The sequence below is a fragment of the Ambystoma mexicanum genome, chromosome 9 (genome assembly GCF_040938575.1).
Source record: "Ambystoma mexicanum isolate Mex_15411 chromosome 9, UKY_AmexF1_1, whole genome shotgun sequence".
Lineage (NCBI taxonomy): Eukaryota > Metazoa > Chordata > Amphibia > Caudata > Ambystomatidae > Ambystoma > Ambystoma mexicanum.
The window spans coordinates 1,194,378,233-1,194,405,297 of record NC_090931.1 but is presented as its reverse complement, the minus strand read 5'-3'; the positions used below and the strand labels follow the sequence as shown (position 1 = coordinate 1,194,405,297).

The window sequence follows — 27,065 nt, the reverse complement described above, 5'->3', positions numbered from 1 at the left end:
TGGGGGTTGGGGGGGAGTTATAGGGAGGGGCGTGGGGTCCCAACTTTTTTTTCCCCGTAGATTGAATGGGTAACAACTTTGCGCACGGCTATATGTCGAACGGCTGGACGGATTTTCACAAATTTGTGCCAGGCGTGGGGGCCATAAAGCCTGCATTTGTGTGTTCGGTGGAAATCGGACCAGTAACATTTTTGCAAAACACTGAAATGTACGTCCCACAAAATTAGTGATATCTGGGTCTGCTCAGCGAACCCATTTCCCTGTTCGCTCGGCGGGCCTATGACTGATTGGGTCACGGTAAAGAGGCACCCATTCCTTTTTCGCAGACAGTTACCAGACCAGACTGCGAGAGCACATGAGACTTTTTTCAAATCTAGTCTATACTCATATGGAAAAGGCCCAAATCTAGCACAAATCCACCTATGACGAAAAGGTGGGCTTAAGATTGTTTTCTGTAGGACAAAAAGTATTGGTTCACTTGCCTACCTCGGAAAACAAGCTTGTTTCTAAGTCGCATGGGCCATATGAAATACTGGAACAAGCAGGAACCTGTACTTATAAGGTGGCACAACCTGACAGGAAACAGAAGGTACATCTATATCATGTTAATCTCTTAAAAGTGTGGAAGGAAAACATGTCTGCCACCAATGCCACTATACTATCCTTTTTGGTGCCAGAAGTGGTAGACAACTTTGATTTAATTCCTCAACAGCTATCTAGTCCACAACAAGACAATTTAAAATATGTAATTATCTCATTCCCCAATGTATTCTCGGAGAAACCAGGAAGAGTGAAAGGCCCCTACATTAGAGGGAAAAGTGGTTTATCTGGAACCATATAGACTCCCAGAAGCCCGCAAACAGATGGTGGTTGAGGATGAGAATGAAATGTTAAGATCGAACATTATCGAATCATCTTCAAGGCCATGGTCCTCCCCTATCATGTTGGTCACCAAACCCGACCATTCCTGGAGGTTTTGCATAGATTTCCGCCAAGTTATTGCCATTTCCGACTTCAATGCTTATACCATGCCACGCATCGATGACCTTATTGATAAACTCGGAAACGCCACCTTTCTATCAACCCTAGGCTTAAAAGGGTATTGGCAGGTCCCAGTGTAGAGACCTGATAAGGTAAGGACAGCTTTCTCGACAACACTACGACTGTTTCAGTTCTAAGTCCTCCCTTTTGGCTTGCACATGGCTCTGGCCACTTTCCAACGGCTTATGGACAAAATATTACAGCCCTACTCTGATTTCTGTGGAGCTTATATTGACAATATTGTCATTTATAGTAAAATTTGGCAAGACCACATTTTCCATCTCGTTACTATTAGAGAAGCTGGTCTAACTGCCAATCCATCCAAATGCAGAATAGCCCAATCAACCATGAAATACATCGACTTCTTTGTGGGGACTGGTAGTGTGCAACCTCAATGTGAGAAGTGAAAGCTGTATCAGATACCCTTACACCTAAAACGAAATATAATATCTCAGAGCATTTTTAGGGTTAATCGGTTATTACCGTAGATTTATCCCAAACTTCTCGGACAGGACAGCTAGGCTGACAGATAAACTAAAAAAATGCTGAACCCCTGAAAATTCATTGGACTGACGAGGAAGATATATGTTATACCAACCTAAAACAAACCCTGTGCCAGTGCCCAATCCTAAAGGTAGTAGATTTCTCAAAAGAATTTGTATTGCAGACAGATGCTCCCTTACAGGGCTAGGAGCAGCCTTATCACAAATTTGCGATGGATTGGAACATCCCATCTTGTTTACGAGTCGCAAACTTTTCCCACGTGAAATAAATTACTCTGTGCTGGAATTACAGGCCCTTGCCATCAAATGGGCCATTATCCATCTCAGAAACTACCTCCTAGGAAGAAAGTTCACACTTCTCACAGACCATTCTCCACTAGTTTGGATCAGCCAACGAAAAGACTCTAACCCTCGAGTCATGCAATGGTTCTTAGACCTGCAACCCTACTTTTTTTCCCTATGCAACACCGAAGAGGTAAAGACCAAGGGAACATGGATTTCCTCTCTCAGTTCCCCTGTGACACAGATGCAGCTACATTGCATTGGGGAAGGGTATGTGAGAAACCTGAAGGTATCAGGTGCCAAAGTGTGTGCTTTGCTCGAGTGACCCACCTTAACCCATGCTGAAAATGTGATGAAGGGAGGCCAACGGCCCGAATTATTATTTAATGGTCATAGCTTGCTCACATCTGTAGATTTAGGTTTAGGCAGGCATTTATCACACCCTTGTGAAAGTTCAAAAACACCCTTGAACTGTGGTCACTTGTGTCTATTTTACTGTTGATACCATTCCTTCCTTACAGAAGTCTGTGGTCCACCCACTCTCCAGAGGGTGTTACCTCTAGAGGTAACACCCTCTGGAGATGGTCCAATGGCACAACGAGTAGAGCGCTGACACAGGTCCGAATCCCGGCAGGGTCAAACTCAGCCTTTCATCCTTACGAGGTCGATAAATGAGCACCACACACTGTGGGTAATAATAAGCAGCGCTGAGATACCTGAGGGTTCGTAGCGCTATATAAATGCTAAATTATTAAATTATTATTATGAGGAGATAACCGAGAGTGCTGGGCACAAACAAGTGGTCTTTGCACAGCCAAATGGAAGGCTGTTGCCAAGGTGTTTGGGGAAGGCTCCTTCATGCACTGGGAGGAGCTACTTCTAGGGACGACACAATTTAAATTGAGTTGCTAGATGCAGACGTAGGAGGTTCTAGGGGTGACCCCCTGCAGGAAGGAGCAAATGGAATTGGGGAAGTGCAGTAGGCGGGAAGCATCTTCGCAACTTCTGTTGTACTTGAGTCTTGGCACAATGGGAGTTGCTAAATCAATTAAATACTTTCAGTTTATATAGGACCATAGATCTTATCCCATGAGAAATTACACAGAGAATGTATTACTGAGCATGACCAGAGACAATGGTAAATGGAGCTAAAGAGATTGCATGCTCAATTGGACATAGAACTAAATTGGATCAGCTTTGCTATGCATTTGTTGGAGACTTCATGCAAATGAACATTATTTTGGAATCTTAATTCTATACCAATCTCTTGGTCTGGTAATCTTGTAAGGATCCAACACAACCTTCCCACAGGTGCCAAGCCGGTCAAGTGGCACAGCGAGTAGAGCGCTCGCTTTGACATCAGTGCAGAGCCTGCGAACGCAGGTTCGAATCCCGGCAGCGCCAAACTCAGCGTTTCATCCTTCCGAGGTCGATAAATGAGCACCACACACCGTGGGTAATAATAAGCAGCGCTCAGATACCTAAGGGTTCGTAGCGCTATATAAATGCCAAATTATTATTAAACCTGGCCGTTCCACTTGCCATTTCTCACATGGTATTATGGATCTTTTCTCAGTCTTAATTCCCTTTATGTCCAACACAACAGGTGAGGACTACTGTCAAACACGATCAAGCTTTGTTAAAGTTTGCAACATATGGCTCCTCTTAAATCTAGACAATTTAAAAAACATCCAAACAAATGTTACTCTGCCTCCCTTTGGCTCCTTAACGAGGACTATCATAAAAAAGAAAAATTGTGGTAAACAAATAAAGACCTAGGCCTTATCACGAGTTGGGCGGTGCTGTGAAACTGTGGCTTTAATAGATTTACTTCCGCATTACTGTCCTGCCCAACTACGTGTTTGGCAGAAAGTTGTTGATTTTCCGTTCATTTTCAGTGCAATAAATGCTGCACAATTACTGCTGCAACAATTCTGCTGAAAATGCCCTACTGAGTCTTATGTGGGTTTTTGGTAAGAACCCTGTTCACCTGGGCGCTGGAATACTGGTAATATTGGTTATGACTTGGCTTAAATTGTCAAACAATAAATGAGGAGTCTTGTCACTTGTTTCTATGAAATAACAGTGATTTATACACACTTAAATCCAACACGTGTTTCAACCCGACATGGGTCTTTTTCAAGGCCGTGGTGAGTTTACATAATGTACAAAAGTATTCATAATAGTTTGTGAACATTCGAGTAGTGAAAAACCAAGGTGAATTGTCCGGTGTTGTACAGTGTTGCATTTGTGACATATTGGTGCATAGATGAGATGTGGTGATGGTGACAAGAAACCGCATGACATAAGGAATGAAAATATAGCATGAGTGTCATGGTGATAGTTGTGAGTGAACAAGAATTTGAACAATGCATTATCAGTAAGGTAATTTACATTTGAGAGTTTAAGTAAGATTGTTGAAAATGTGTAAAACGCCATGTCAAATTGGAATGCGGCACCAAGGAAGAAGAGGAGAAGATAGAGGGAGATAGTTTGCATTAGTTGTTGCGGGATTGGGTACCGGCCTATGTGTGGTCTAGAAAAGAAGTGCTGATTAATATGGCTCCTTACTGTGTGTGTTATACGTGGTAACGTTGTTGAGGGTGTGAGCTCTTGTGTAAGGGCTCTTGTTGGCTAACCTGTGGGGTAAACATGACTGTCATGCGGTTAGGTACCACTGTGGTCAGAAAGTAGTGTGGAGGAGGTGGTTTCTGATAGGTATTGCATGGTGTGCTGCCTATGGGGTGGAGGAGCTAGGCGGGCCTGGCAAGGTGCCATGGGTAATCCACCATGCCTCTCCTCAAACTTGCCCCCTACCCTTCAACTGGCAAACAACTTTCATTTTTTTTTCTGAATAAGGTTTGCACTATTAGAAACAATATTGATATTTCATCAGTCACTTCTCAATTCCTCTCATTTGAAGAAACCCCAGGTCACCTGACCTTTCTTCTATCCTTGATGTATGTCCACTTATGTCTTGTCCCTTGTGACATTTCCATTTTCTCCCCTCCATTTTCTTGTCCCTCAAAATCACACCATTGAAAGAAGCTCACTGTTTCCCCGCCAAATCTGATTTCCTACCTATTGTATGTTATTTTGTGATCAAAATAGCATTGTTCCTCCTGTATATCAATAAATAAATAAATACATAAAAATAACATGTGACTTCTCACTAGTTTGCCTTGAGGAAATATAATTAATGATGACATTGAAACCTAGCAACTATAAATGCGATGACTTCCCAGAATATCTTGCTCAGCGTCAGGTCACTGCTTTAGGCACTTTTAATACTTGCTTTGCCACTTCCTCTATCACTCAAGAATCCGTCCCAAGGAGCTGAAAGACTCAACTCTTACATCCTTGTTGAAAAAACCTTCATTAGATCATAATATATTGCAGAACTAGCGTCCCATTGCAGGCCTCTCTTGCGAAGAAAAAATATTGAAAAAGCAGTTACTTTGCAGCTGCAGAAATGTGTGGAAGAACACCAACTTGTAGACCCTTTGAAGTTTTACTTCATGCCGAAGCATATAATAGAAACAGTTCTTGTTACCGTCTGGGACAATATTTTGAAATCGGCTGATGAGGGTCATCTTACCATGCTGATTATGCTTGACCACTCGGCAGCTTTCGACACTGTTGACTCCAAAATCCTACAATCCACACTTATACAGGTCACTCATGTGTCTCATAATTTCCTAAAATGCTTCAACTCATTTTTATCTGATAGAACCCAAAGGGTCAGGATTGGACCACACTATTCCAGTTCAATTTCCGTGGTCTGTGGGGTCCTGCAGGGCTCCTCCCTATTCCCGCTACTTTTTAATAAATATTTGCATTCAACTACTTAAGAGTTTCTAATTAAAGTTTGATTTACATTATCATGCAGAAGTGAATGATTAACAGATCTACCTGCATGTGAAAAAATCATCTGTTTCCTCACAGGTTATTCTGTGGATGGAATCTAACAAATTTCTACTGAATCCCTTCAAGACAGTGGTCATCTTATTCAACCCTAAGAATATCCTGCGTAATCCAGTCAAGCTATCCTCCTGCCCCTTGCTTTTTTTAACCTACCTACATCCTTCACCCACCAGGTAATTAACCTAGGTTGCGCCCGGCAATCAAACCTGGATTGTGACTACCACGCAGGGGAAATTGTTAAATCTATTTATTATAGCCTCGGACTCCTATGACCAATTCGCTTTTATGCCTGAGGCAGAGCAACTCGTAGTGATCAGTTCACGAATAAACTACAAACGTGACTACTGTAATGCTATTCTGACAAGAATTGCGGGATAGCAACCCGCACGACTACAAAGGGCCCAAAATGCTGCAATGAGACTTCTGTTTCACTTGCCCAAATTCTCATCTGTTTCTTACCATCGGCAAGCCCTTCAGAATAATTTTCAATATTCTGTGTCTTGTTTTTAACACTTTCATGGGCTTGCTCCTATTTATGTCAAGACATAAATCGCACATCTATTGTCCTTAACGATCTTTACACTCCTCCAATCAACACCTTCTAATAGTACCCATCTACGACTTTGCTCAAAGATCAGATAGATGCTTTTCAGTTCTAGGGCCCGCTTATGGAACTCACCCCCTATTGACCTCAGAACACAAGATTTGTATCTGTCTTTCCGACAATATTACCTGTTCCAGTAAACACCCTACCTACCCCTTTCCTGTAACATTGCTATTAATGTAAGAACGACGCCCAGATGCAGTACATTTAACTTGGTTTCTCTATCACTTGAGGAGAATATGCACGACATAAATAAAACCAATCACAAATGAGCACAGAAATGTCCTGTGTTCACAGGCAGCTATATGAGCAATAAGATCTGAACCCACAGAGGGCAAAATAAGAGGGAATTTGAGGAAACCCTATCCCTGAATGTGAATTCATCTTGAGAATCCTCAAAAGATGGTCAAGTAATACAAAGTGCGACTCATGCAGCAAATGTGTAAGTCTTACTGCTAGTACTGTGCGGCCTTTAGGCAATCCTTTGCCACATGATGTGATATTGTAAAAAGGTCAATAACGGGTCTAACAAAGAACGTCTAGCATCTGGAGGCCCCTTCAAAATGGATATTAAATTGATAAAGCTTTGCTATACACCTTTCCTCTGTACAAATGAGCATAGTAATCTATAATGGATATTGTGGGTGCTGATTTGCACAAAGCATGTGACTTTAAGTAAATGGATAACGAGATCTAAACTAAGTGAAGGACTTGACAAATTACATCCTGAGGCAGTATTTTTTTGAATGCTGTTAAGCAAATAAGGGGCAACATCTCTTTAATTAGGAGATTACTCGTTTGTGTTGTATAATAATATATCTACACCCCATGCACAATTCACACCGTTTATTAATCTTGTTAAAACAAAATTAAAATGAAGCACCATAAGAAATATTACAGTAAAGGATTCTAAATATATATGTGGAAACGTTTTATAATCTCTTTGCTCATTTTTGATGTGTGTTTCTTGTTTTATGCAGAAAGCATAAGAACATACCGATTTGTGGCAGGCAAGGACTGGGGCTTTAAAAAATTCATCCGGCAGGATATTTTATCTGATGATGCTAATGGACTTTTACCGGATGACAAGCTTACACTTTATTGTGAAGTAGGTACAGGTTTTCGATTAATAACTCTGATGCATGGTTTTCATATTAAAACGTAGTTCATGCAAAGTATGTTTTTTAAACAGGGACTTAGCTATGGAACGATTTTTTGATCAAAATATAATTTCATAATTAAAAGCGTTGTGGCTCATTCACAAAGGGATTTAATGCATCCCGTTTACAGGTGTAAACAAAAAATGTAAGTCACTTCTGAATGTCGACATCTCAAATGCCCTTCCCTTGGGCACTCTTGCCAAATCATGGCATAGGGGGGAATATTTTCACCCATTGAAAAGAGCATTACGTATTCATTCATGTTAGGGAGAATTCTCACCAAAGTGCTAATTCCCTCTAACTATATGCTATATTTTGGGACTTTGAACTTTTCATTTTCAATGTGTTTTCTGTGTTTGTTTCTTTGGATATGGAGTTTTAGACAACTCCATAGGCATCATCTTTTCTTTTGTGTCACACAGCACCCTCAGTGCAGTGGCACAGGGATGTCTTTCAGACTTCCTAAGGTTTAAATACCCTCTCTTGGACTGACTACTGTCTCCCAGTAAATGTAAAGTTAAATTGACTTTGCTAGTATTTATTACATTGCTAGACCCAGCACACAATGCCTTACAGCAGTGTGCTGGAGGGAATATTGCCTAAGCCTAAAACGCTCATGTAGCACTCAAATGCTACCCTTTCCTCTCAGAATGGCTGGTGGCAGTGGTATTACCATGATGTTGCCGACCGCGACCCGTTTAAACGCTCTGGTAGCTCAAATCCACCGGACCCATGTTTTTCAAGATGGCATCTGAGCCCCCTCTGTAAAACAGTTTCTGATAAACTTTTTGGAAAGGTCCTTCTAGTGTTGGGCCTCATTACGACCCAGGCGTTAAGGGTTAACGCCGTCGTTAACCCTTAACGCCTGATTCCAATTTTAACGGCTGCTTTTAGCAGCCGTTAAAATCCATGGCGCTAACCCGCCATGATGCTAATTACGCCACCATAATTTACGGTGGCGTAATTAGCGCCTTCCCCACTCCCATTATGCCCTATGGGGCCAAAATGGGAATGGGGAAAGGAAAATGGGAAATGGAGATTTACCGCCCCACTCACCTTGGAATGGGGCGGTAAATCCGCCATCCACCATGGTGTAAATGTAGTTTACACCATGGTGGTAAAGTTGGCATACTTAGCGCCTGGGTCGTAATGACCCCCTTTGTCTCTGCGTGCCAAACTAGGTTTGGTCCCTTTGTTTGTTTGCGTTTGGCGGGCTTCACTCCTGAAGACCCCCTCTGGCGCCTCAGTGTCTGGGGTGGACAGGATGTGAGGGAGGTGCCCAAAACTCCCTGTGCTTAGTCTCCTAGGAGACCTGAATGCACTCTGGCCTGATTGGCTGGCTGACTGTCCGGCAAGGACAGCCACCCTGCTTGGTGAGTGGCAGCTAGGCTGGAATTAATGGGAGCAAACTGTTTAAAATCAGGTCTCTGGGACATGGAAGGCAGAGTCGACCACTGGAACGAAAGAACCGAAGATGAGCTGAAGGAAGACGACTGCTGCAAATTCTGGACCGTTGGTTTGCCCAGTGAAGCCAAGCCCTGCTGCAGGTCTGGATAGCCTGAAACTCCCTCGACAAAGAAGCCCCTTCAAGGTCGACTTCTTCCCTTGAGCTGGTGAGAACAACCAACTCGCAAGCCATCTGGAAACCATCTCCATACTGGTTGAATTTTCTTCAGAGTGCTGTTGAAAACTGGATAGCCAGTGAGAAGGATACCAGTTTGTGGACTTTAAGGCAATCACACCTTAAACCGAAGTTTTATTAAGCTTGTGGATCCGTCCCCGTGCAGTGCAGGAACCTCCCAACATCCTCCCTCTTGTCCCCATGACTGAGGCCCAGGAACAGCGAGATCTGCAGGAACTGCCAGGAACAATTGCCTCAGCTACAGCTGTTCTTCATTACAAAGGTACTATGCAAACACGGTTGAGAAATCCTCTATGCCGTGGCGAAAGTTTGTGAAACTTTCCCAACTTTGGAGTCTTGTTCACTCCTAATCCGACATATAACTCTTTTTCGTGCAAAGACTTAACTGTTTACTACCAGAACTGAAACTATTTGCCCTGCCAAAGAAAGTATGTGTGTTTAATTCTTATAACTTGTGTCTTTTACTCCCATTTAAAGTTACTGAAGTGCCATTTTGCTCCCACTTCTAATGGAGCCTACCTTGTTCAGAAACTTATTGGTTTGGTACTGGAGTGTATTATAGTGTGATATTGAGCTGCTTATTGCTAGTGGAATGTTTTCTAACTAACTGTGTAAATAAATTAATATTGTTTTTCCCAGAAACCTTGAGTAAGTGTCTGTTTGATCCACTGTGATTGCAAGTCCTTTGTGTAATCCCTTTTACTGCTCACATCCCTCTTGAGATAAGCCTGGCTGCTCAGCCCTGCTACCACAAAACTGTGTAGTACAGACCTATACCAAAGTTGAGATTGTGCTTACACATGTAGTCTTAATTGTGTGAAGTGTTCCCAAAGAGTACTGAATGTAATTCTGCCTACCACTTCACAAACGGGACATGTGTGCAAATGCCATACGTTAATTTGGAAGAGGTACAGGGATTCTTCAGTACTATTTTCCAGCTGGGGACAGCATTGTCATGGATACTGCTATCCCACATACATATGTACCCCTTTGTTATTGGTAGAAATTTAATTCTTCTTTTTAAAACTACATCCCTGTCAGTCCTAAAGGGTTTCCATGCAAAACGGTGCTCTATAATTATGAATATATTTGTGTCAAGTACATATACTTTGACCTAATGTATTAATGGAGTTTGGCCTGTGCATCTTTTGAGCAAGAAAAGGATACCCAGGAAATTAATAGCTCATCTTTATGAATTTGGTGAACTGTACTGTACTTTTTTCAGAAGTGCGATTCATGTCCTCTTGCATGTGTGGTGCTTATCAAGCTGTAGGATGTTCTGACCCACTAGTCTATGCCCTACAACATCACTGTGTATTGCTTTCATCAAAAACAACAGAATGGCCGCTGGAAAGCCTTATGCGCACTAAAAATCTTTGAGAAGTGCGCAGGAAAACCTGAAAAATATGCCGCCAATCCATTTTGCCTATGTCAGTGGTAAAACAGGAGAACACACTACCAAAACCTGGCATTGGGCTGCCCACAGAGTAAAAGAGAACTGCTTGAAAAGGCAGTGCTACATCCCAAGGAAAACCCAGAAGTGCCTAAAATCCGTTTTTCCTTAGCTGTTAAATTTGCAAAATAATGATTCTCAAACAGCAGAGAGGATCCAACACCCTTGTGGGGTGTTCACCATCACCTTATTTAAGGAATCCCCATAAGCACAATGTCAGGAGAAATACCTTTCCTCATAAAAAATCCACATTCAAAAGGTGCATGGAAAAAATATGTCAGAAATGATCGCAGTACCGCCGCTCGCCTGTGTCAGGAACTCTCATTACTTATACTGTCAGTTTAAAACTTGTGTCTTAAATCAAATTGTACAAAAGAAGAGACTTGCCATTAAAAGCAATATGGGTTGCTACAATTCAATTTCTATGTTTTAAAAAGACTGGAATGAAGAGGTTTGTGTGGATATTCGTAGAAAATGTAAATAGTATCTTAGAAATGCCCATTTTTAAACAGTGTTTTAAAGTGAATTAATGGCAGCTACACTGGACTTCAAAGACATTCGATAGCTTCTCCCCAAACAAAGGAATCCTCCCCCTGCTCTCTGCTCAGGAACTGGCAGTGAGTTGTTAAGGGAAGTGGGAGGAAATTTTGGCCTGTTGCTCTGAGTGGAGACTAAAGGCTCCTTTGACTGAAAGGAAATGCAAATTCGGGCGTCAACAGAAACCCACTGCTAAGAAAGAGAGGCTCAGTTTGATCTGGCCCAGCGAAACCTTGGAGGCGGAGCTAGACTGATATGTGTATCTGAAATTTCAAGGAAATATCTTTTTGGAAAAAGACTTATAGAAAATTGTGAACAATTTGGAAAAATCTGTGTTTTATAGGTTGTTAATATAAAAAGGCTGCTTACAATATGAAACTACTCTGAACCCTGTGCGATATTCAGAGACTGGACTACGAAAATGTTGATATTGTAGCAATTGTGATCATGCTAGGAATATGGAAGTTTACAGGACCATGCCCAGATGACTTGCGCATGTATGTGGAAAAATGTGTACAGATCTGACACTGGGTAACAAACCAAAAGCGCGAAAAACTGTCAGTTTTGAACCAAAACTTTCAAGAAGATGGGACTCGGACAGAGACGTTCTTTATTAAATATGTGATGTGAATATGTACTATTAGCAAATTGGTGATGTTTTAAATATGCTTTATATGAAAATAGGTTTTCTGTGTAGGAACAAAGGGGAGGTTCTTCCCTGGATTGTAAATCACAGCATCACCATGACACTAGATTTCTTTCTCAAATCAGGAGAGAGGGAATCCTTTGACCAATCGGATCCCTAGAGGGTGGGCTTAGTATAATCAGCCTACCCACCCCTTGGGGAAACACATAAATAGGGACTGTTTTAGGACCTACGACACACACACACTCACCCATCAACTGATCTACTGGCGAAGCGCTCTGCAGGAGAACCCAGATCCAAGACTCCAGAACTCTGAAAGCAGAAGGCCCAATTCCAAAGCTGAACCCTTCTCAGCTTGGCCTTTAAAATTTTGCAACCTGATTTTAACCCCAGACTTCCAAGGGGCACATCAAAATTGAACAGCCTGGCTGTGCTGTTTTCTGCTTCTTGCCAAGAACTCTTGCCAGAACCCAGAGATCCAAACTAGTAGAGCAGAGCTGAAACTAGATGGCTGTAAACTCCAGAACCGACCCATCAGATCCAGTCCAGAGTGCCGTGCAGAGACCAGAGTGCCGTGCTGACTGCAGAACCGGGTGCCTGAATCCTGTCTGGTGGGCTAGCAGAATTCCAGTCCAAAACCTTTGACCAGATCCTTACGGGCCTATTCCAAAACCATAGTTGTGAGTATTTAGCATAGAATTGTCCATAGCCAATCTCTTATCCTTAAGTAATCCAATCCAAAACCATTCTATCATATCCAGAACTGCATTGTAGAATCTCTTTTGCTTTTCTGAATCTTTCCCTCATCCATATAGTCCTTTGTTAATTGTAGTGATAATATCATCTTTGCGGTAATATTTTTGCTGAAGAAGGACAAGTGTCTCAGCGGGCAAAAGTCAGAGCGGAGGCGCCACTGTTCTGGTGGCTGTCCGTTGGGTATCTTGCATCTTCATAGCGTCCCTTAGTGTTAAGAAATCCTTGTTGGTAATATTCGTAATATTCATTTGAAAATCTTGACTGGTTTTGAGAAAAATCGACCTCTAATAAACTTCTGAACCGTACATGCTAGAAACAAAATTTAAGTGTCAAATTGAAGCTAACAGCCTCAGCTTGCAAACGATAGTTTTTCTGAAATTGCATTTCTCGCGTGCTGAAAGGTTTGCTGCAAATCCGCATTTGGCTCAATTTCAACACATGTAAAATAGCTATTTTTTGCATTCAACCTCTGAATTCAGTTTCCTATCTGCTAGTTTGCCAACCATCATTGCTAGTGTCTACCTGGAACTATCCAAAGCGGCTCCCACTAGTTTTGAATCCGAATAAGAGAATTAAATCCATTTTTAGCATTTTTCCCATTCATTACAAGCCATATTCAAAAGCATTTGACCTGTTTAAAATCATTCCTGTTTCTCTAAGCTTGCTGGGGGTAATTGGGATTGAAACGGCAGTTGTTTATTGTATATTCCTGAAACCTGTTTTCTCTCCTTCCATTTCTATATTGCATATTAGGGGGGATTGAGTAGTATCAGGGAGAAGAGCGATGACATTTCATTTGATTCAACACACAAAAGTATTATTTCTGTGCTGCATTAATTTCCTATCATTGCATTTCACTGAACCCATACAAAGTTTTATTTGAAGGGATTGTGTCCTCTGACGTATTCCTTATCTTAGATAATACGTTTCCAGCTTGCTGGCCTCGGAATTTCTTTCTGTAGAGGGCGCTGCGCGTCGACGTCTGCCGAGTCGATGTCCCTCGACGGCCCCAGTATCGGTGCAGACGTCACCATGCACATAAATAGCCACCGCTGCGTCCGTTGCTCAGTTCCGTTTTTCCGTGCTTCGTGGGGCCTCGGAACTTCGTTGCTCAGTTCAGTCAGGATAACCCTATATCTATTCGAATAAATACCTACTCGTTCTCGATGGCATCTTCTTCAAAACCAACAACGCCGCGATCCGGCTTCAAGAAATGTCGAGACTGCGGTAGAAAATTGTCGATAAGGGATCCACACAGGATCTGCTAGTGGTGCGTGGGAGCTGAGCACCATTGTTCGGAATGTGAGGACTGCATGTCCATGACGGCGAAAGCCTTGAAGGAGCGCAAGGGGAAGCTCGAGAGAGGTAAGTCAGTCAAAACCTCCTCGAAGGTTTCTTCGGCTGAGTCAAGGCATTCGTCTCCTCGCCGTCGAAAACATTCCCATTCTAGATCTCGAAGTAGCTCCCACCATTCGTCGAGATCAAGACACTCAAAAAAGAGACGTTGAAGATCCCCTTCCTCGTCGTCTTCTGTTTCCCCTGAAAGGGTCTCCTGTCCCACAAAACACAGCTCTCAGGCTGAGTGGGAGGAATTCAGAAAGAAAATGTTTAGCGTCTTCGCGAAAGCGGCCTCGACACCCTCGAAGACAGCTGAGGGTAATACCCCGGGTGAAAAACCCAAAAAATCAAAACGCCGCGAGTCGCAGCACCAGGCGAAACATTCCACCCGAAAGCGCCACGAGCCATCGGGTAAGAAGGCACAATCTTCGACGCCGTCGTTGAAGATTCCTTCGACGCATGGATCGGCGCCATCAACGCCGTTGTCGAAGGGTTCCTCGACGCATCGGTCAATCGACTCGACGCCATCGTCGACGCCGACATCGGCGCAGATGAAAGAAAAGACCAAGGCTACTCCACAGCTATCGGTGATTCCAAGGGCCTCCGGCTCGACGCCGAGACAGTCGTTGATGTCCTCGAGTAGGTTCCCGATCCTCTCGAGTTCTTCGAGACCTCTTCCAGTTTTCGCGACGCCGTTCTCGGCGCCTTCGAAGCCAGTCACATCGGCGTCGATGACATCGACGTTTTCACGCCCAATAATGACGAGTTTGGCTCCTTCTGCCTTAGAGATGGGTTTTACACCATTTCAGAGGTCAGAGTACCCTGGACTATCTTCAATTTATGAAGAGGGGGAAGATTCTGACCAGGAAACATTTGGGTTACAGAGGACCACACTGCCTATTTCAGAGGATTTCACCTCTGAGGAAAGAAGGTTGAAGGACCTACAGGAGTTACTACATGAGGCAAGTGGGCTGGACACTTCCCCGGAAGTGGAATTTGTTAAGCCAGACACTGGGGAACATGCCGAAACACCCTATAGAACCGTTATGGCAAGAATTATTGAATTTATGGGTTGGTCTGCGCCTTCGCCTGTTTTTCAACAGGATGACCTAACAGACATATTAGACAAAGGTCCACAGGAGGACCCTGTGGTCCCCTTCCATGCAGCCTTACAAAGGAAAATTTCATCTAATTGGGAAACTCCTGAAGTTATCCCTGCGGTCAATAAAAGATTGTCAGCCAAGTATAGGGTAGCGGCTGCTGACCCTGAATACTTATCAAAACACCTGACTCCAGAGAGCCTGGTGGTTCAAGCGGCAACTTCATCTAGCAGTAGGACCGCTTACCCTACTGTCCCACAGGATAGAGATGACAAGAGGTATGATTCTATGGCGAAGAAAGTCTTCTCTGCTTGTAGTATGGCGTTGAAGTCCATCAACGCCACCTGTACGCTCGCCAGGTTCAGTCACACACTGTGGGAGTGTGCTTCATCAGCCGCTGACTACATACCCGAAGGAGAGGAAAATGAAGCCTTCCTTAACATTATTAAAGATGGCAAAGATGCCATGTGCGAATCACTTCAAACTGGCATCGATTCCGCTGACAGTATCAGCAGGGCCATGGCAGCAAGTACAACAATCCGGAGGCATGCGTGGTTGCGAAAGTTTGGCTTTGCTCCAGATGTACAGGCAAGACTTTTGAATATGCCCTTTGACGGCTCTTCACTATTCAGAAAAAAGGCTGATGACAGTCTGGAAAAGTTACATACTTCTAAAGCAGCAGCAAACTCTTTAGGAGCTGCTATCCGCCAAACTCCTTTTCGCCCCTCAGGAACCTCTGGGAGAGGAAAGTCCTTTCGCTATTATTCCTCATTCGGTAAAGGCAGAGGACAGCCGGCTCAAAGAGGCCAAAGGAGATCCACCCGAGGTGGACGGGTCAAAGGTACTAAGGCCGCAGCAGCAGCAGGTGCCTCTTGACCCTCGGCATCTGCATCAGCCGCCCCAAACCACTCTTAGGCCTTTCCACACAATACACCTGTAGGGGCAGGTTAACTCACCATCTGACGGAATGGCAGGCTATAACGTCAGATGCTTGGGCATTGGAGACAGTTGCCCAAGGTTACTGCCTACCCTTTCTACACATCCCTCAGAGTCATCCACTGGGGAACAGCTCTCTAAAAGTTCCAGATCCGCTCCTCTTGCAGGAAATTTTAGACCAGCTAGAGAAAGGTGATATAGAACCGGTACCTGTAGCGGACAGGAACAAGGGCTGGTACTCCCCCTACTTTCTCATACCAAACAAGGACGGAGGACTGAGACCCATCCTGGATTTACGAGAATTGAACAAGTTCCTCAGGAAGGACAAGTTCAAGATGTTAATTCTCTCTCAGATCCTTCAGGCCCTCCAGCTCCAGGACTGGCTGGTATCTCTGGACCTTCAGGATGCTTATTTTCATGTGCCAATCCATGTCAAACACAGGAAATACCTGAGGTTCGCAATTGGCGACTCACATTATCAATTTCGAGTTCTGCCATTTGGGCTGACCTCCGCCCCGAGGGTCTTCACCAAGCTGATGTCGGTAGTGGCGGCGAGTCTAAGGAGGGAAGGGATCCACGTCTACCCCTACCTGGACGATTGGCTGATCAGGGCTGTATCTTCGGAACAAGCCCAGGCCCAGCTAGATTATGTCCGCCACTTCACAAACTGGGCTTCTCCCTCAATTTAAAGAAGTCACAGATGATACCATCACAGAGACTCAAGTTCATTGGAGCGGTCCTGGACACTTCCCTGGGAAAAGCCTCGCCACCAGAGGTGAGGGCTCAAGATATTCTACAGATGGTCACCAAGTTTCAAAATGCCCAAGGTCTCCCAGCCTTCAACTTTTTGAGGTTGCAAGGCCTCATGGCATCCTCCATCTTCCTTGTGCCTGAGAATGAGATCTCTTCAGTGGGCACTGAGAAGTCAGTGGTCGCAATTCTCAGGGAGAATGACAGATCTCCGCTGGATTCCGGACAAGGTAGCCCACGACCTTCAATGGTGGGCCTATCCAGAGAACATCTTCAAAGGAGAACTGTTTTGGCAACCATGGCCGGAGATAACAGTAGTCACAGACGCCTCACTCACCGGGTGGGGAGCCCATGTCAACGACTCAACGACTTGACCATCAGCGGTCGTTGGTCTCCATCGGAGTCCAGACTACACATCAATCTATTGGAGCTGAGAACGATCAGACTAGCGCTGAAAGCTTTCCTGCCATCAGTACAGGGGAGAATTGTCCTGATAATGACGGACAACACGGTGGCCATGCACTACCTCAACAAAAGAGGAGGCGTAGGATCACTACCACTGTGCAGAGAGGCGATGCAGCTCTGGTTTTGGGCAATCCAAGAAGGAATCTCTCTATCGGCAGTCCACCTAGCCGGAGAGAAGAACTTGACAGCGGACGCTCTGAGCAGGCAGAGCACAGTCTCCCGCGAGTGGGAGCTAGCTCAGGAAGTCCTTCAAGAGATCTTTGCCCTTTGGGGAACCCCTCAGGTGGATCTGTTCGCCACAAGCACCAACAGGAAGTGCAATCTGTTCTGTTCAAGGGAATTTCCCCCGAGAGGAGCTCTAGGAGACATGTTCGTAGTGGACTGGGAGTTTCCACTCCTTTACGCGTTCCCACCAGTCCCTGTTATTCCTCAAATGATCAGGAGGTTGAGAAGATTCCGGAAAACCATGATCCTAATTGCCCCGGATTGGGCCAGGAGAATATGGTTCCCAGACCTTCTAGATATGTCCATCTGTCCTCCAATCCGTCTTCCACTCAAAGAGAATCTTCTCTCGCAGATGCCCTCTCCTCGTCCTCCATGATATCGACCTCACTGCGTCCTCCAATTTCTCATCCACTGTATATTTGAATGCATGGTGGTGTCTTTCCTTGAAAGCAATACAAATGTGCATGCTTTCTGCATTAAGGTTCACTTTAGGAGTTTCTTTTCAACAGTCAAATACTGAATCATAGCTTACCTTGAAGTTGGTTTTGTGATTTTTCTCTGCAGGGTCTTATTCAGAAAGCGGGCACCCAAAGGTGGTTTCTGAATTTCATATTATTCAGAAAATTACCTTACCTTCTTTCTACCCTCCTGCCCATCCGGGGAAAGAGGAAGAAAGGCTACATAGGCTGGACCCAAGGCGAGCTCTCAGCTTTTACATCAGCAGAATGGCTAGGATCAGTGAAGCAGACCAACTGTTTGTAGGATACTCAGGTCACAAGTTGGAACTACCCATAACAAAACAAACCATCTCCAGCTGGATTATTCTGGCCATTCTGGAATGTTACAAACTGGCAGGGAAAGAGCCACCCCAAAATCTCAGGGCTCATTCAACCAGGGGTATCGCAGCCTCTTCGGCTCTTCAAAGAGGGGTACCGGTATGTGCGGCTGCCACATGGTCGTCCGCACATACATTCACAAAATTTTACAATCTGGATTCCTCCACTAGTCAAGAGACCAGATTTGGCAAGGCCGTATTACATTCGGTCCATCCCTAAAGGGATACATAACATTCTCACTCCCACCTCCAATTACATGCCACTGCTATGGGAGTCTATCAAAGATAAGGAATACGTCGGAGGACACAATCCCTTCGAAGAAAAAGTTACTTCTTACCTTGTAACGTTCTTTCGATGGGATGTTCCTCCGACGTATTCCTTATCGCCCCTCCCATCCATCCCCGCAGTGATACTTCCCTTGTGTTTGCAGCTTACGCTCCTTCAAGTTCAATAACCAATTCAGGCATGACTTTTCTTATGCTACAAAACGGAACTGAGCAACGGACGCAGCGCGTGGCTATTTATGGGCATGGTGACGTCGGCGCCGATACGGTGGCCGTCGAGGGACATCGACTCGGCGGACGACGACGCACAGCACCCTCTACAGAAAAAAATTCAGAGGCCAGCAAGCTGGAAACGTATTATCAAAGATAAGGAATACGTTGGAGGAACATCCCGTCGAAAGAACGTTACAAGGTAAGAAGTAACTTGTTCTTCTATGCTACATTACTCTTCTCATCCATACCCCTATTGATTAAAGAGATTGTTGATTGTAATATCACCCAACGCTGATCATTGTATAAATATTAATAGTGTGATATCTAGATATTGTTCAAATTCATAAAAGTGTGATATATATCTTGTTCAAATCCATCAAATAAATCTTTTAACTTTGCAAAACCACCTACTTCTTGGTTCAGTGAGACCGGGGGGACGTTCAAAGAGAGGGGCGTGATATAAGGGTACATCATTCTGAAATAAAAGAACTTTAGACATAAAAATATAGAATTAAGGGTTCCAGCTGAGCATCTCACACAAGGCATTGACTTAGGTGGAGTGCTGGGTTGAAACCACTTACAACGCCATGCCCTCTCCTCGTCCTCCATGAGATCGACCTCACTGCGTCCTCCACTTTCTCATCCACTGTATGTTTGAATGCATGGTGCCCACAGCGCCCTCTACAGAAAAATAATTCCGAAGCCAGCAAGCTGGAAACGTATTATCAAAGATAAGGAATACGTCGGAGGAACATCCCGTCGAAAGAACGTTACAAGGTAAGAAGTAACTTGTTCTTCTATGCTACATTACTCTTCTCATCCATACCCCTATTGATTAAAGAGATTGTTGATTGTAATATCACCCAACGCTGATCAGTGTATAAATATTAATAGTTGATATCTAGATATTGTTCAAATTCATAAAAGTGTGATATATATCTTGTTCAAATCCATCAAATATATCTTTTAACTTTGCAAAACCACCTATTTCTTGGTTCAGTGAGACCGGGGGGGATGTTCAAAGAGAGGGGCGTGATATAAGGGTACATCATTCTGAAATAAAAGAACTTTAGACATAAAAATATAGAATTAAGGGTTCCAGCTGAGCATCTCACGCTAGGCATTGACTTAGGTGGAGTGCTGGGTTGAAACCACTTACAACGCCATGCCCTCTCCTCGTCCTCCATGAGATCGACCTCACTGCGTCCTCCAATTTCTCATCCACTGTATGTTTGAATGCATGGTGGTGTCTTTCCTTGAAAGCAATACAAATGTGCATGCTTTCTGCATTAAGGTTCACTTCAGGAGTTTCTTTTCAACAGTCAAATACTGAATCATAGCTTACCTTGAAGTTGGTTTTGTGATCTTTCTCTGCAGGGTCTTATTCAGAAAGCGGGCAGTATGGATATGTTGATAGTTCATGAGTGTCTTTCTTTTCTTTTAGGTGCTGGGTTTTTATAGTGTGTTTCAGCTTTCTTACGACCAAGCCATGGACAACTCATTCACTGCTGCCAACATGTCTGTTTCAAGGTGTTAATGCAGCCTTTCTTGAATGCAGTAGGCATGGATGTCTAAGTAGGTTGGGCACTTTGATCTTTCCTGCTGGCTGGAGGGCCTAGAGGGCACTCTTGGTTTTAAGAGAGGAGAAGGATACTAGGGACAGCGGGTAGGGCTTGATATGTAAACATTCTCATTGGAGGCAATATTCTGGACCTGAGCTGCAAAGATTGAAAGCTGTTTTTTTTTTTTTTTGGGCAATCAAGTATGCTGTGTAATTGATTGCTTTGAATTCTGTCACCTGAAGGTCATTTTAGCTCATTGCTTTGGCTAATGTCTTGATTAATGTATGAGACATAGTAGGGTCAACGTTCGCAGTGACCGCTTTTTAGTAGTGCTTATAGTGATTATTCAGGCTGATTTCAATTGTTCAATCCTAGATTGTTCCAGCCTTATTTGTGGTTTCAAATTCTCTTTGTGAGTTCGCCGACCACAGATAAGCAATACTTTGGCAATTTAATGTATCCAATTTATTTGTACTATTTAGATTAATAGTATTAACATAGTTTTGAATGGATTGTGTCCTCCTCTTTGATATATGATATCAAGCATTAGCTGCTTTTGATATTTTTTTATTCGGTAGAGGGCCAGAGGGCACTGTGCGTCGATCGCCTCGACTCGATGTCCCTCGAGGGCCTCCATCTCGAGGATGATGTCATCGAAGGCATATATAGCACGCACAGCGCCCATTGGCTTCAGTTCCATTTTTCTGCTAATACTATAGCTTCGAGAAATACAGCATGCTTTTTCACTTTGTGACGAAACTTCTTCACTTTGAGAAATCGAGAGAAATTGTCATCTTAGTCGACACTGACAACCCCGAAGACTGGGTTCCGAAAGTGTCCTGAGAGGGTATCTTGCCCAACTAAAAAATCCACTCCAGGCCTTCAGAGCAAAATATTTAAAAAACAAAAGCCTCAAAGCCATGCTCCTATTGCGCCTTCGAAAGAAGCCGGGAAGTAAAGGGATGAACCTAAATCCTGTGCGCCCTCAAGCCCGGGACAAATTTATGATCCTCATCGGGAGCCGTCAAGGCCTCGATCCGATGACGTAACATCAAAGGATCCATCGAGCCAAAAGCATAAGTCAAGGTTGTCGACACCATCAACACCTTCGGCGGCGCTTTCGGCGCCAGTCAAACCCTCGACATCGACACCAGCTGCGCCATCATTGCCAGCTACACCATCGACGCCGAGGGCCCCACCAAATGCTGTCGCGCCTATAAAAAAAGTTTTGACAGCTCTTCCAGCGTCAAATCCATTGTTCATAAAAACCCCTCACACCTACACCTGAGAAAACCTATGTGTCGCTACCAAGAAAATACTATTTTAAGTCCCTTCTATATAGAATGAGCCCTCAGATAACGAGGCTCCATTTGGCCTCCAATTGCTCCATTTGGCCTCCAATTTGGTACACCAAATGTACCAGAGAGTTTTATATCAGAGGAGTCAAGGTTGAGAGACCTTTACGACAACCTGCAGACAGCCAGTGGGGTGGACACCTCACTGAGTTGTTGTTTGGGAGGCCAGAGGCTGGGGAGCATGCTGATGCGTCTTACAGACAACGTATGTCCAAGGTAGTGGACTACATGGGGTGGAGTAGGCCTCCATTGCCATTCGAACATGATGATCTGGCAGACATCCTGGATAAGGGTCCTCAGTCAGATCCTATATTACCTTTTCACATTGCTCTGCAAAAAAGGGTGGCACCGAACTGGGAAACACTGGAAACCAATCCGGCTGTAAATAAAAACGTGACCAAGAAGTACGGCTCTTCTAATACTGACCCCAACCAACTGTCAAAACACCCCACTCCAGAGAGTCTGGTGGTACAGGCAGATACTGCAAAATCTAAGCATGCGGCTTACCCTACCATACTTCCAGATAGGGACGACAAAAGAGTAGATGGATGGGCACTCAAATCAGCCAACTCCACATGTGCCCTTGCAAAATTTACATTCACTCTATGGGACTGCATTTCCATGGCGGCAGAGCACATTCCCGAAGGGGATGAAAGAGACTGGTTCTTAGCCATAATTAGAAATGGCAAAGAAGCCATGTGTGATTCTCTTCAGTCAGGTCTTGATTCTGCTGACTGCATCAGTAGAGCCATGGGTACTAGCACAGTTATGCACAGATTTGCGTGGTTGCGGAAGTCCTTTTTTTGCATCGGATCTGCAATCCAGACTTCTCAACATGCCCTTTAACGGTCTCACCTTTTCGGCAACAAGTTTGACGACAGTCTTGAGAAGTTGCAGATTTCAAAGGCAGCAGCCAAATCTGTAGGTGCCACTATTAGGCAACCTCAGCCTTTTTGACCTAGTGGACAACCTTGGATGAGTAGATTTTTTTTGCTACTACTCCTCAGTTGGAAGGGCGAAAGGAATGGCTGGTCAAGGGGGCCAAAAAAGTTCCCTAATGGTGGACGAGAAAGAGGTGCGAACCAAGCTCAACCAGGGGCATCTTTACCATCTGCCATTGCATCAGCCGCCTCAAAACCTCTCTGAGGTCACAGTTCACCAGTGGGGGGCAGACTGTCTCAACATCTAAAAGAATGGCGAGACATTATTTTGGATACTTGGGCCTTGGAAACCATAGCCCACGGTTATTGCCTTCCTTTTATGCAGAGACCTCAGAACAGTCCACCGGGGGAGCACTCTTTGAGGATTCCAGATCCGCTCCTTGTGCAGTAAACTTAAAACCTGCTAGAGAAAGGCGCTATAGAACCGGTGCCTGTAGCGGAGAGGAACAAGGGTTGCTATTCCCCTTATTTCCTAATACCCAAAAAGGACGGGGGACTGAGACCCATCTTGGGCTTGAAATACTTGAATAAGTTCCTCAAGAAGGACAAGTTCAATATGGTCACACTTTCTCAGATCCTGCAGGCCCTCCAACTACAGGATTAGATGGTGTCATTGGACGTTCAGGATGCTTATTTTCATGGGCCTATCCATCTAAAGCACAGAAAATACCTGAGGTTCGCAATTGGCGGTTCTCATTATCAATTTGTTGTTCTGCCATTCGGGCTGAACTCCGCCTGAGGGTTTTCAGCAACCTGATGGCAGTAGTGGCAGCGAGTCTCACAAGAGGGAGTGCATTCTCCTGAACAAGTCCTGGATCATTTCGACGTCACCTGCCACTCCCTTCACAGACTGGGCTTCTCCCTCAATTACAAGAAGTCCCGTAGGACACCTTCTCAGAAATTCCAGTTCATCAGAGCTGTTCTGGATACATCGCTGGGAAAGAGCTTGCCACCTGAGGTGAGGGCTCAAGACATTTTACAGATGGTCAACAATTTTTAAGTGCCCAGTGTCTCCCAGCCTTCGACTTTTTGATGTTGCTCAGCCTCATGGCATCCAGAGGCCTGCTTGAGAATGAGATCCCTTCAATGGGTTCTCAGATCTCAATGGTCCCAATTCTCAGGCGATATGTCAGACCTACTTCAGGTTCCAAGCACGGTCATACAGAATCTTCTGTGGTGGACTTGCGAGGACATCATTCTGAAGGGAGAGCCTTTTTGGCAACCATGGCCGGAGATAACAGTAGTGACGGATGCCTCACTCACGGGGTGGGGAGCCCACACAATGATATGACAGTCAGCGCTCGTTGGTCTCCATCGGAGTCCAAACTACATATCAATCTTATGGAGCTGAGGGCAATCAGACTATGTTAGGCAGAATCATATGCAGTACACTTTGGGAACACCACACACGATTAAGACTACAAGTGCAAGTACAAATTCACCCTTGGTACAAGTCCGTATTACACAGTATTTGTGCAGTGGCTCAGCAGCCAGACCTATCTCAAGAGTAAAGTGAGCAGTACAAGAGATTACATAAAGAACAACAATTACTATGGTTCAATCAAACACTGATTCAGGTTTCTGAGTAAAAGAATATACATTTATTTACACCATCGTTTATAAAACAGTTCACTATCATCAAGCAGTAGGAAATCACAGTCTTAATATACTACAACAACACCCAATCAATTCTGGACAAGTTAAGCTCAAAATGAAGTGTGAGTAAAATGTCACTACAGCAATTTAAAAGGGAGAAAAGACAAGTCTATCCAAAATCAATAGCACCAACAAGTTATAGGCAGGGCAATCTAGAAAAGGCTACTACAACTAGGATTCAAGTCAATAGGTCTGGGCCAATGTGTCAGAGTCCTTGCAGAGGATCACAAAGTTCAAAGTAGTTTGCGGTTAAGTCTTTGCCAAGAGTTCAAAACGAAGTTGGTCGGAGGAAATGTTACTTAAAGGAGAAGAGAAGGACAAGCCTTCGGAGAGGTGAAAGATTTCCAGCGCTTTCACTGCGGTCGGACGGAACGAACGACTGAATTTGCACAGTACCTTTAAAGAGGAAGAATGCTGTAGCTGAGGCAGTTGTTCCTGGCAGTTCCTGCAGGCTTGCGGTTCCTGAAGCTTCCATCGTGGTGACAAGAAGGACGGCTGGAGGGTCCTGCACTGCCTAGGGAAGAAGCCATCAGTGGAGCAAAACGACAAATAAAAGGTGTGCTCCTTAAAACCCAAACTGGTTCTCTTCCCACTGCTATCCGATCTACTTCAGTGATGCACAGTAAATTCGACCAGGATGAGGACCGGTGTCTGGTGTTTGGCGAGCTGGTTGTTCCCCCCAAGCTCAAGGGAAGAAGATTCCTTGCAGATCTCATCTGTCGTTGAAGTTCAGGCGATTTGGACCTGCAACAGGGCTTCACCGGGTGTCCAGTAGTTGCAGCCGTCGTCTTCCTTTAGCTTCTCTTTGGTTCTCTTGTTCCAGTGGCGACTCTGCCTTCCAGTCCCAGAGGCTGGCTTTTTATGCACCAAATCCCCCATTCACAGAGCCTGGCTGTCAATCACACAGCAGGGTGGCTGTCCTGGCAGTGCAGCCACCTAGCCAATCAAACAAGAGTGCAACTTGGGTCTCCAGGGAGACCCTGTGCAGGGAGCCTTAAACCCCTCCCTCACATCCTTTCCACCCAGACACTCAGCCGCCTAAGGAGGGCTTCTGTGCAGAAGCCTGCCAAAACACGGCAAACAAAGGAAACAAACCTGGTTTGACGCGCTGAGTAAAACACTAGAAATACCTTTACAAAAAGATATGGCAAAGAAACTTGCGCGGAACCAAGTTAAAATAAAAGTGGATTACCAGGATTGAGTTTGAGGCTACCACCATAGCCTCAAATGGTACCAAAGGTTATTTTCATAGTCTGCGGTAGATTAAAAATGGTAGATACCACTGCCACTAGCCAGATCTTAGAGAAAGGGAACATACTAATGTTCCATGAGAATCAGACAAAAGGGGATAACTATTAACCCCACCAGTACTCTATTGGAAGATAGGGTGTACTGGGTCTGTACATTTAAAAAGACTAGTACATTCAATGGTAACTTTACATGTTCTGGGAGACAGTAGTCAGTCCCAGAAAATGGAGTTTAAAGTGGGAAGTCTGAAAAGACAACCCTGTGTCACTGCACTAGAGGTGCTGGGTGACACACAGTAAAAAGACTGTGCTGGGTGAGACTCCATAATCCATGAGTATAAAAATGAAAAATGTACAACACACAGCAAAATACATGTAAGAGTGGGAAAAAAGGCTCACACTCTTAGCAGGTAAAAAAATGAAACCCTAGAAATCCAGCAAAGCTGCTGAGGGACTCAACAGGTAAAGGAGATTAGCCATTCTGGAGAATTCTCCCTAACAGACTAGCACCAAAGACCTTCCTGCCCTCTGTACGGGGAAAGAATGTCCTGATAATGACGGACAACACAGTCGCCATGTACTACCTCAACAAGAGAGGAGGTGTAGGGTCACTAGCACCGTGCAGAGGCGCAATGCAGCTCTGGTACTGGCCAATTCAAGAGGGAATCTCCCTATCGGCAGTTCACCTAGCCGGAGAGGAGAACACAGTGGCGGAGGTAGTGCACAGTCTCCCACCGGTCTGTTCACGACCAGTGTCAACCGGAAGTGCAAACTGTACTGTTCTAGGTAATTTACCCCAAGAGGAGCTCTAGGAGACGCGTTTGTGGTGGACTGGGAATTTCCACTCCTGTACGCGTTTCCTCCACTACCCGTCATTTCTCACGTTCACAGGAGGGTGAGAAAGTTCGGGAAACACATGATCCTAGTTTACTCCGGATTGGGCCAGGAGAACATGGTACCCCCACCTTCTTGGATATGTCCATCTGTCCTCCGATACGTCTTTCACAAAGAGAGGACCATCGATCGCGAAAGGAGGGTTGGCTTCTCCATCCAGAGGTCAAAACACTCAACCTTCACGCTTGGTTTCTGAAAGGCTGAGATACAAGGATTGGGATCTCCCGGATGATGTAATGGAGACTTTGCTTTCGGCCAGAAGGCCAGCAACAAAGTCTTTGTACCGTTGCTGTTGGAATAAATTCAGCAACTGGTGCACAGAAAAGAATGTAGATCCTTTTCTGTGTAAAACACTGGATGTTTATCCTTTCTGCTATCTTTAGCCAATCTCGGGCTCCAGATTGGTACTATTAAAGGCTATTTGATGGTGCTGTCCATCTTTAAGCGCTCGTCAGAAGAATGTTCATACTTCAAAATTCCACTAGTGACACAATTTCTAAAGGGGCTCACCAATGTGTTCTCCCCCATCTCCTTTACAGGTTCTAGTTTGGGACCGTAATTTGGTTCTAAAATTGTTAATGTGCACCTTTTGAACCTTTACACTCATGTCCAGTTGCAAGCACTTTTGTGTAAGCAACCCTTTACTATCATTGATGAGGATAGGGTTGTTCTAAGGGTTAAACCTTCATTTTTACCCAAAATCATTTCTAATTTT

The 27,065-nt window shown here is 44.5% G+C and overlaps 1 protein-coding gene across 1 annotated transcript in view; it reads left to right on the top strand.

Moving 5' to 3' along the window:
• SPOPL (speckle type BTB/POZ protein like) overlaps positions 1–27,065 on the top strand; it is a 520,447-nt gene that overhangs the window by 192,378 nt on the left and 301,004 nt on the right. The window contains exon 5 of the mRNA XM_069617390.1: positions 7,335–7,462. Coding sequence (XP_069473491.1) covers positions 7,335–7,462 — 128 coding nt within the window. The remainder of the gene's footprint in view (positions 1–7,334; positions 7,463–27,065) is intronic.